The sequence below is a fragment of the Rhinoraja longicauda genome, chromosome 23 (genome assembly GCF_053455715.1).
Source record: "Rhinoraja longicauda isolate Sanriku21f chromosome 23, sRhiLon1.1, whole genome shotgun sequence".
Lineage (NCBI taxonomy): Eukaryota > Metazoa > Chordata > Chondrichthyes > Rajiformes > Arhynchobatidae > Rhinoraja > Rhinoraja longicauda.
In genome coordinates, this window is record NC_135975.1 from 14,237,130 (window position 1) to 14,248,451 (window position 11,322).

Consider the following 11,322-nt stretch of genomic DNA (forward strand, 5'->3'; position numbering starts at 1 on the left):
TATAAATGTCTTGTTTTATTTCATAAGAGTATAACATTTATCTCAACCAGTACATTGCACTGCAAATTTTGTTATAGTCTGGAAGCTGTTCAACAGGACCTGCAAAAGAAGTTTTGGAATGATTGCATATCAAATTTTGAATGCTTGCAGAAGTTACATGATTTATGACATGCACTTACCAACAGCAGCAATGACAGGGGCCTTGTCATAGATGTATCTGTTACATACTTCTCTTACTGTTTTGGCATCAACAGCCTAGTTCAAAAGCAAGACAGATTTAGGCAGATTAATTTATTTACACAAATCATCTTGGGATACAATTAAATGAATGTGATAATAGATATTTAACTTGGATGCTATGTTTTAAACAGGTGACCCTCACTATATGGTGGGTTTGCAGTTCTAAAAATTTGTATGACCACAATTTACTGTAATGCAAAGCTGGACATTAGAAATGTGGAAACAGTATGTATAATTTTTGCAAATGCAAATATTTAATCTGCACCTCAATTTTTGGTCGTTTTTGTGAATTCTGGAAGGGCAAATTTCCATTACCCAAACTGTTGTAATAAGTGGAGGTACTGGTATAGATGGCAGGGTGGAAAAGTATGTCATTCAAACTTCAGCCTCTTTTTGAAAATCACCTACAATCCACGCAATATTCACTCACTTCAATCCTAGCTTCAAGTTCTGGGAGAGGAATCCTTCGATTGTAACACAACATCTGTCTGCCAATATCCTCACAGATTGGTGTTGAACCTGGAAACAATGAAATTCCAAATGAATACTTGAAAGTGAATAACAAAACCAAAAAAAAAAACCCTGTTCTTACCATCAAGCTGCAGCAGCATGTTTGTTTTTAGCAGATTTTTGGCTCTCGCAATCTCACTGTCAGTAACACTAGTACACAATCGTATCCTGAAATAGAAAAAAAATCTGCCTTAGTGTTTTTTTGAAAGGCTCACTGACCTCAACATTATTTCCAATATAAAATATCAATAGAAGATCTTGAAATGAGGCAGAAAGGTTCAGGTAGGAAATTATACAGCCCAAGGCTTAAAGTGAAAGCATCTCGCTCAGTGCATTTGGGTTTGTATCATGGTGACTTGAAATCAACTGCCTCGTTTACTCTACCGCAGTAAAGTGCACGAAGATCAAAATAGTCACGTTTTTTAAAATGTTCAAACCATTACGTGATTAAGTGATATGATCACTGCTGTTATCTTAATTGAATCCTCACTTTGTAAATGATATGTCTAAAGTGTTTCGTTGAGCATATCCTTAATTCAAAATTAAGCTGGAATTTAGTTTCCCCTACTTTTAACCATTTGCTGTGCTGCCACAAGGCATGCCAGTAGTATTTCCCCCCATACCTTTTAAAGATAGCTTACACAAACTAAAATATAGCAATCTTTAATCTGTAAAAAACAGTATGTACATTGTATACTTACCACTCTCTTTGTACAAAATGCAACATCTCATCCATTGTGTTGGACTCGCAGACCATGTAGAGCCCCCAAAGCCCAGTGTCTGTATAACAGGTGTTGAATGATTGGAAACTGTGGCAGAGGTTACCCTGGCATGCAATCTGTGCCAATTTACTGGACAAGTTCTGTTTGTAAGAAAAATGTTTTGCACAATATTAAAGGATGGTAATGGAATAGGGTAAAAATACTTTTACTTAGTTTGGATGAAACAAGACATTGCAGATTCAATATGTAACACCCAGGTTGGGGTGGGTTATGGTCTTGATTACATGTAATTTGTAGATACATTTTAAACATACTAGAAGTCATTTTAATTGCCTTCTCCAGGATTAAAATTTGTTAATATACTGTGTCCTAATGCTAGAATCATAGGGTAAAAGACAGGCCACTTAAGACTAGTGAAAATAAAATTCCTTATGGAGAGTTTTGTAGATGCAGATTTTTTGAGTATATTCAAGATAGATCGACAGAAATTTTGGACACAAAAGACAAGGCATATGATCAGCTACAATTTTTCCTGCCATGATTGTGTTTCTCACATTGACTATTCCATTGATTTCTGTTTCTATTGCAACTTTACTGAAAATATAACCATGGAACCTACTATAAAGGGGTACAGTTTGTCTTTAAGCTCTGAAACAAAACTATTTTCTGTTGAGGTTTTCATGCTTGCTTACTTACCACACCACCACCAAAAGAACGGTCCCAGTTACCTATCAAGGTGTTTGCAACCATTAGAGGAATAGTGTCTGCATGTGACCAACCAGCTGCTTCAATAGCAATGGCAATATGTGCCAACGGCATCTTATCATCTCTTACACGAATCTGTGGAACAATTATCATTAATGCAATCCTTGTTACAGCACTTACTTCCTATAGCTTTTAGCAAGAAACCATTAGATTCTGAACTAATACCTGTATAAAGTACTAATCTTAACAGACTATTATGTTATAACACAATCTCTATTATGTTGTAAAGTATAATAGTCCAACAATCAGGAAATTCACAGATAAAGGAATTAGTCCTCGGACATCACACAAACTCAATTAAGACTCTTGGAGCAACTTGATTCCACTTCCCATAGGGTGATGCATACTCTAAATATTAAACGATTATTATGTAACTTGGGCAGTACACATTTTCTTTGCCCTCTTCCTCCTGCCTCATTGATTTGCAAACAGCAAAAACATTTTCGGAACTGTCCAATCAAAGAAAATTTTGTTCATTCAACATGATTAAAAATTTTACTCAAATTAAAAGCTATGCAGAGACAAGAAACAAAATAGCCATGTACAGATGGATTTAGGACTGCCTCAACATGCTCAGTTCAGCAATTGCTTTAAACTACTGAAATGAGATTTTTATGCACATACCTCACTTCCTGTGAATTTACATGGAGGCTGATCTGGTATGATGTTACCATCATAGGTTGTTAAATTACCAAAGTGATGCTTTGCTAAGTCAACCAATTCATCGTGCCCCACACCTGCAAGAAGGCATTTAGACGTTATATTGCTGTAGAAAGGGTACATCAACCTTGGCAAATAGACACAAGGAATCAGTCATCCAAAATTCCAGTTAATTTCTGCACAATCTAAATCCTATCATTAGGACAAAGATGAAACATGTTGTGCACACACAGTGCCAATTATTTATTCTTCCCTCATTGCTTAACTGGTTTTGTCTTCCAGTATCCTGCCCAACCACCTTGAGTCTTAACGTGAATGAGCTAAGGAACAAAACAGAGCACTAGTAATGCTGAATTTTGTTCTCCACTGACATCTGTATTTATTGCTGAGTCCTTTCATAACCGAAATGCAAGCAAACCCTGACGTTTCCTCACTCAGATCTAGAGTATGATTCACAGTGACCTTGTACTTCAAGTGAAGGATTGAATATGAGACTTCCCTCATCTATATGACATAACGCACAATAAATCCAGCGAAGTGGCAAAGGCAGCATTTGGCCTGCTTCCCTTCATCGGTCAGGTATTGAGTAGAGGAATTGGAACATTATGTACAGCTATACAAAGTGTTATTAAGGCCACATTAAAAGTACTGTGTACAGTTCTGGTCACCCTGTTTTAGGAGGAATGTAATTGAACTGTATTTAGGAGGATGGTACTGGGTTTTTGAGGGTCTGAGTTATAAGGAGCAGCTGGATAACTGGATCTTATTTCCCCATGAGCATAAGAGGCTGAGGGGTGACTTTATAGAGGTATATAAAATAATGAGGTAGATAAAATGACCAGCCAGTCTTTTCCCCATGGTAGGGGAGTCAAACCTAATGGACATAGGTTTTAGAGGATAGTGGAAAGATTTAAAAGGGACCCAAGGGGCAATGTTTTCACAGAGGATGGATTCTACAAGGAACATGTGGGGGACAGGTACAATGCCGGCATTTAGATGAAACTCGGATAGGAACATGGATAGGACAGGATTGGCCAGGTGCAGGCAAATGGAACGAGCTCGGGTAAGCAACTTGGTTGGCATGGACGAGTTGGGCCGAAGGGCCTGTATCATTCTTCGCTATCTTATCTGCATGACTATGAATTGGATTTTGCTGCAAGTCTCCAAACTATACTATGATGTGTGTAAAATCCTTCAGATCAATCTTAAAATAAATGGAAAATATAAAGAAGGTAATGTCAGGGGAGGGGGCGGGACAAAGATAGAATGTAGTGGGGAAACAAGAAGACGAGAGAGAACTGGGAAGGGGAGGGGATAAAGAGGGAAAGCAGGGACTATCTGAAGTTAGAGAAGTCAATGTCATACCGCTGGGGTGTAAACTACCCAAGCAAAATATGAGGTGCTGTTCCTCCAATTTACATTGGGCCTCACTGACAATGGAGACCCAGGACACAAAGGTCAGATTGGGAATGGGAGGGGGAGTTGAAGTGCAGAACCACCGGGAGATCAGGTTTGTTATGACGGACTGAGCGGAGGTGTTCAGCGAAACGATCGCCAAGCCTGTGCTTGGTCTCGCCGATGTAGAGAAGTTGACATCTAGAACAACGGATACAGTAGATGAGGTTGGAGGAGGTGCAGGTGAACCTCTGCCTCACCTGGAAAGACTGTTTGGGTCCCTGGATAGAGTCGAGGGGGGGGAGGTAAAGGGACAGGTGTTCCATCTCCTGCGGTTGCTGGGGAAGGTACTTGGGGAGGGGGTGGTTTGGGTGGGAAGGAACAAGTGGACCAGGGAGTTTCGGGGGGAACGGGGTGGAGATGGGATGTGGCCAGTAGTGGGATTGCGTTGAAGGTGGCAGAAATGTTGGAGGATAATATGTTGTATGCGATGGCTGATGGGGTGGAAGGTGAGGACAAGGGGGACTCTATTCTTGTTACGAATAGGGGGAGGGGGAGCAAGAGCGGAACTGCGGTATATTGAGGAGACCCTAGTGAGAGCTTCATCTATAATGGAAGAGGGGAACCCCCGTTTCCTAAAGAATGAGGACATCTCTGATGCCCTTGTATGGAATTATGTTTTATTTAATTATGCTGTTCTAAACAATTTATCACAAATTTTAATGAGATATAATGTAAGCTTCAAGTTACGATTCTTAATTTATAGTTTTAGTGAATTTCCTCTAAAATGGCAGTTACATCCGATGACATTACCCATGAAAATAATCAAATTGGTAACTAAGAAACAAATATCATTTAATACTCCAAACCCCTGTCGAAGGAAAGAGCTGTGACTAAATTTTATTAGAATGCGGCTTATGATATATTGAAAGTAAAATGAAATTACCTCCAGCAGCAGCCAGGACTATTCTTGGTCCTTTGTAATGTGTTGTGATGTATTCCACGAGATCATTACGAGTTATAGATCTATTACAAAAATTGTTACAGTAAGATTAAAATGAGAAAGTCAATAATAGCAACTATAAACAAAATCCAGAGGCATACTTGATGTTTTCTGTAGGGCCCAAGATGGTGCGGCCTAATGCTGTGCACTGATAGGCTGTTGCGTGTAGATAATCAAAGACAACTTCCTGAAGGTTGGTTTCAACTTCTTGCATTTCTCTCAGGATAACACCACGTTCACGCTCAATCTCAGCTGCTCCCAAGGTGCTGTTCTGGATGATGTCTGCGAGTATTTCAACAGCTGTACGCAAAACATGGCATACAAATGAAGATGTATTATTTTAATCAGACTTTTATGACCCAAATCTCTTCACTGCGTCCTATACTGTACAGCTTTGACAGCAAATAAATGATTATAACATCGGAAAACATAATGCTAGTTGCATTCACAATGAAATAGATCTGTGAGTTGTGAAAATTAATTAATTTCTCTGCTAAATGGAAGGAGTCTCAAACTTAATTTACAAAACGACAGCTCTTTTCAAATCAAAAGAACCTTTATGTTCCTGGCATCCAAGTTCAAAAGCTAATTAGACATCAAGGGAATCACCTCTGGGCAAATCTTTGGAAAATGCTTTAGCATAATACACCGTTTGTTCTCTGGAAGTGTATGCATTTAAATGGGCTCCCATGTTCTCAATTTCAAGTTCCAAATCAAGCTGAGAGCGTTTCTTTGTGCCCTGTGGAAGAAGGAAAAGAAAAAAGCTTACTAATAATTTATTGAATTATGATGAAAGAACTGGTATTTTTTATGACACCAAATTTACATATGACACCGAGCAGACCATTAATCCATATCATAAGTAGTCTTAGCATGACATGCCTAGTTCAACTTCCAAAAATTATAGTTTAGTTCTCAACCATCTTTTCCAGTGTTTTGCACAACAGGCCCATGCATAATGTTTCCAACTATTCTATACACTCTCAACATCACTGAACTTCCCTGTAGTCCCGAGTATAAATTATTCCATAATCTCACCCCTTCCTCCCTCCATTTTTAAAGCCATTTTTGTTCGCTGATACTTCCTTCCAACTTTCTACCCAAGTTCACAGGCTAAAATATTAACAGCACCATCCTGTCTCTACAGTACAATTTTCCTCCTCCTTAAAACCTACCCCTTGAATCTAAAGCCTAAATTCTTCTCCTTACTCCTATCCAATTCCATCTATAAATCGTTAAAGTGCTTGGACACTTCACTTCATTTAACGCAATGTACAAATAAAAGCTGTGGTTACTAAATAATTTCATCACTGCATTTATCAGGCCTGGATAGAGTAAATGTGGAGACGACGTTTCCACGAGTGGGAGAATCTAGGACCAGAGGTCAGGAAGCCCAGCTCTGTCCTGGGTTGCCCCCTCGACTCAGTGCAGGTGGTGGGAGAGAGGATGATGGCAAAGTTAACATCGCTGCTGGACAACGACTCCCACCCCATGCAGGACACTGTCACTGCACTGAGTAGCTCCTTCAGTGTCAGACTCCACCCGAAGTGCGTGAAGGAGAGATATAGGAGGTCCTTCCTTCCCGCTGCTGTGAGACTGCACAACCAGCACTGCTCCCAGCAGATGAGTCAACAGTAACAATTAAGAACACACAGAAAACTGATGACAATTTATCCTTGTCTTTACTTTTATTTATAATGAATGATCTCTTGCTATCCACTTTGCTGCTGTAACATTGTAAATTTCCCCAGTGTGGGACAAATAAAGGAATATATTATTAACCTCAGAATAAAAGGACGTACCTGTAGAAAGGAGATGAGGAGGAATTTCTTGAGTAAGAAGGTGGTGAATCTGTGGAATTCATTACCACAGATGGCTGTGGTGGCCAAAACAATGAATATTTTTAAGGCAGCGATTGACAGATTCGTGATTAGTAAGGGTGTCAGGGGTTATGGGGCAAAGGTAGGAGAAAGGGGTTGAGAAGGAAAGATAAATCAGCCATGATTGAATGGCGGAGTAGACTTGATGGGCCGACTGGCCTAATTCTGCTCCTGGAATTTATTAACATTGAAAATTCTGATGGTAATTGCTGCCGCCCTTACCTTGAAGGCCATGTGCTCCAAAAAATGAGCTGTTCCATTGTTCTTTTCATTCTCATAGCGACTCCCTGCATCAATCCACAATCCAACCTAGAGAAAGTAACATAAATTTAATTTAAATTTAAGCCAAACAATTTCCTCATACCAATACTTAAAAGCAAACAATGGCAAGAATACAATGCAAAATTACAAAGAGGAATGTTCTCAAATTTGGCATGTTATTTTATGCTGATGCAACAGACTGGGGTTTTTTTTATTTGATTTTTTTAAAATCCAGTGTTATGTATGCCCAGAGGTCCTCCCTCAGCTATTTATGTACATCTGATACGAACAAGCATTTTGGAGACCTGCGAGATGAATTTGTTGGCTCTTGGAGGGCTGTGGGCATCTTCTGCCATTGAGAACATAAATCGCAGCCACATTCCAACTTGCAAATTGCTTGCATTACAAAGTTTGCAGAAACGAACCCTACCATAACCTGGGGAGGACTTGACTGGGTAAAGTGTTAAATCACTGGAGATCAAATGTACAGGATAATTAGAAATGTATAACAGATTATCTGTATTGGTGGGTTGGCAAGAAAATAGTTAATTAACACTTCCCACATTGGCATGATAGAGCAGTCTGTCTCTCTCGTTCAACATTTCGATGAAAAATTTGAGTCCATGCACAGAAAATCAAATTTTGTTGGAGAAACAAATTGGGAACATGGCAAATATGAGATTATAGGAAAAATCAGGTTAAAGCAGACACAAAGCAAAATGTGAAGGTGTGTGTTTTGATAAATAATTAGAATGGACAAATATTCTGATAATAAATGAATTTAGAAATAGCACAAGGAAAAAGAACAGGTGCCCAGCTCTTTAAAAGCCAGACCACACGCACAAATACAAGTAGGTCTCAGCTACAACAGATTCATTAGGAAGAGATCAGCATTGAGATGTTTTGGGCCAGATCATCCGATTGGACACCCATGACTCGCAGATGTTTTTTCCAGCCACGAGCTGACCCATTTACGAACAAGCATTCCAAACTCTGAAAACAAACTCATCATCGATCATCAGTGCATGGCGAAGATGTTACTGATGTTACTGATCTCATTGGTCATCCCTTGAGATTTCCAGGATACCTCACTGAATACAATTCTCTGTTGGGTTATTTTGAAATAGGTGTGAGGCTATTCTACTGCCATCCACATTATGCACACAGCGAGGAACAAGGTTTTATACGTTAACCACCTGGGAAGAAGGGTATATTTTTAATCCATTTTTCTTTAATATGACACTTTAAAATGACAGAACTAAATTTTAAAAGACTGATCTTCATTGACGATAAGTGAAACTCAGTTTTGATTTTAATGTTTTAGTCACCGGCATTTGTTTTTGTAAAGTTTGTGATTATTTGGCGCTTGATTCTACATCATTTACACATTTGACTACCATCCCTGATCCTAAGTAACCTACTAAATGATCACTGAGATCATGTTTAGATACCCTTAGATTCCAGTTTAGGTGTATTAGTGTCACATGTATAGTGTGCAAGCTTTGTTTTGCATGCTGTCCAATCAAATCAGATATCATGCATAAATACATTCAAGCCAAACTCAAATAAAATAGGTAGAGCATGGGGAATATCGTGCAGAATATAGTTCTCAGCATTGTTGTGCAATAGTTCCAGAGGCAAAGTCCAATGTCCTCAATGGGATAGAGGGTGATGCACATAGCAACCTAGTCTACGAAGAACCGTTCAAAAGCATTCAAGCTTTAGTTTAGTTTGAATTTAATTTAGTTTAGTGATATAGCGTGGAAAACGGCTCTTCGGCCCACTGTTCTGACCAGTGATCATCCATACACTAGTTCCATCCTACACACGAGGGGCAATTTATTAGAAGCCAATTAACCTGCGCGTCTCTGGAAATGGGGGGAAACCGGAACATCTGGCAAAAACTCACGTGGTCACAGGGAGAATGTACAAACTCTGTACAGACAGCACCCATTGTCAGGGTTAAACCCAGGTCTCCGGCGCTTTATACAGGATACAAAGGATATATTCATGATAAACAATGTCCACAGATCAGTTTAGTACTCACTGTACATGTTGGGAGGCCAGAATCTTCAGATGTCACCCGGAGCCCATTTTCTAGAACAGTAACTTTAGTTTCTGGAACATTCAGAATGACATGTGCAGCAGCAGCTCGAGTAGCCTGGAACCTTTTGCAGCTGTTTAAGATGGCCTGAAATAATAAGGTTTAATCATCAATATTAATCTGCAGAAAATCAAGATCATTTGAAGAAATATAATTAAAGGAAAAACTCTGATAATCCACTATCCAACTGGCTCACCATGTGACATTGCTGACAAACCCTGATGTCTCAGAAATGTACAATACCAAAACTCCAGAAAAACTTTCCACCTCCTTTCACTGGATGACAAAATTAATTATGCATTAAAAATGCACATCTGATGTCATGGCACTATCCTAGAGGATCAGGAATTCGATGTTTTCTAACTCAATAGACTAACTCAGAGGCAAGATTTGCGACCACCTTACACCTGAGACTTATAGCAATCACAATATGTCTCAAAGCTAAATATTTTAATGAAATGTTAATCTTAGAGAAAACGTAAGTCTAACATTTCAATTGTAAGAGCCTCCTGATATCTCTGGAGCAAAATGCTTCATGGGAAACTAGGCTAAGGGTTTGATCCAAGCTGAAATAACAGGTCCTGCCACATGTGACATCTAACCTCACAGCTCCCGTCTGAAGAAGGGTCTCGACCCGAAACGTATAAGAAAATAACTGCAGATGCTGGTACAAATTGATTTATTCACAAAATGCTGGAGTAACTCAGCAGGTCAGGCAGCATCTCGGGAGAGAAGGAATGGGTGACGTTTCGGGTCGAGACCCTTCTTCAGACTGATGTCGGGGGTGGGACAAAGGAAGGATATAGGTGGAGACAGGAAGATAGAGGGAGATCTGGGAAGGAGGAGGGGAAGGGAGGGACAGAGGAGCTATCTGAAGTTGGAGAAGTCGACGTTCATACCACCGGGCCGCAAACTGCCCAGGCGAAATAACGTCACCCATTCCTTCTCTCCCGAGGTGCTGCCTGACCTGCTGAGTTACTCCAGCATTTTGTGAATAAATCCCTTCTGGAAGATTAGCCTAGTTTGCGACCAAATCTTGCTGGAGCATGAATACATCTTCGGTGTAAACCAGCATTTGTAGTACCTTCCTACACATCAATATTACACAATCTTTTAACACAGAGACTAAACCATGACTGTCTCACTCCTTGTGAACTGGTCATCTCACACGAATGAAGCTTAGTTTGGCCATTTCAGCTCCTGGCGTCTCCGGTTCGGTTGTTTCTGGACAAACAAACAAAAATCACTCGGCAAAAGTAAACCCCCGCCGGGCCCGGGCCACAGACGGCGCAACAATGGCATCAATCTGGAGCTGTGACACCACGCACGGCCCAAACCCCCACCGCCACCGGGCCACGTCAAGGACTCCGGACCCACCTGCCGCCGGGCGCCGGGCCAGTCAGTCCGCAACAGCGAGCGGCCGGCGAGGCGAGCGGCCCGCCGCAAGCACGCCGCCATCTTACCGACGCACCGCGTTCAGGCGGCGTCACGCACAACAGGCGGCTCCAATCGATGCATCGACCAAGCGCTCGGACGCTCCGCTCGCAACTCTGCCCATTGCACGCGTGGGGCGGATCTGCCTGCAGGCGCTGGTTTACACCGAAGACAGACACACAAAATGCTGGAGTAACTAACTCAGCGGGACAGGCAGCATCTTTTGAGAAAAGCCTCACCCATTCCTTCTCTTCAGAGATACAGCCTGACCCGTTGAGTTTCTCCAGCATTTTGTGTCTGTCTTCTATGGCAATTGTATGTTGTTCTGGTTACATTTTTTAAAGTTTA

At 40.7% G+C, this 11,322-nt stretch overlaps 1 protein-coding gene across 2 annotated transcripts; it reads right to left on the minus strand.

Moving 5' to 3' along the window:
• Positions 1 to 2: 2 nt before the first annotated feature.
• Positions 3 to 11,049, minus strand: pmpcb (peptidase, mitochondrial processing subunit beta). 2 transcript variants are annotated; one of them, XM_078419705.1, is made up of 13 exons: positions 10,918 to 11,049; positions 9,484 to 9,627; positions 7,398 to 7,484; positions 5,905 to 6,034; positions 5,397 to 5,595; positions 5,239 to 5,318; positions 2,862 to 2,974; positions 2,169 to 2,312; positions 1,452 to 1,612; positions 833 to 918; positions 671 to 759; positions 180 to 255; positions 3 to 99 (listed from the first exon to the last, which is right to left on the minus strand). In XM_078419705.1, the coding sequence occupies exons 1-13, from the start codon at positions 10,996 to 10,998 to the stop codon at positions 38 to 40; spliced, it is 1,452 nt and encodes a 483-aa protein (XP_078275831.1). In that variant the 5' UTR covers positions 10,999 to 11,049; the 3' UTR covers positions 3 to 37. The 2 variants fall into 2 exon arrangements, with proteins under 2 accessions (XP_078275831.1, XP_078275833.1); XM_078419707.1 differs by lacking the exon at positions 10,918 to 11,049 and adding an exon at positions 9,737 to 9,757.
• Positions 11,050 to 11,322: the final 273 nt, after the last annotated feature.

Bases quoted from the DNA above. Each gene is read 5' to 3' on its own strand.
- pmpcb (XM_078419705.1), bottom strand. From the start codon at position 10,998: ATGGCGGCGTGCTTGCGGCGGGCCGCTCGCCTCGCCGGCCGCTCGCTG. The intron at 1,613-2,168 runs GTAAGTAAGCAA...TCTTACAAACAG, and splicing joins GTTCTTTTGGTGGTGGTGTG to AACTTGTCCAGTAAATTGGC. The intron at 100-179 runs GTAAGTGCATGT...CTTCTTTTGCAG, and splicing joins CCCTGTCATTGCTGCTGTTG to GTCCTGTTGAACAGCTTCCA.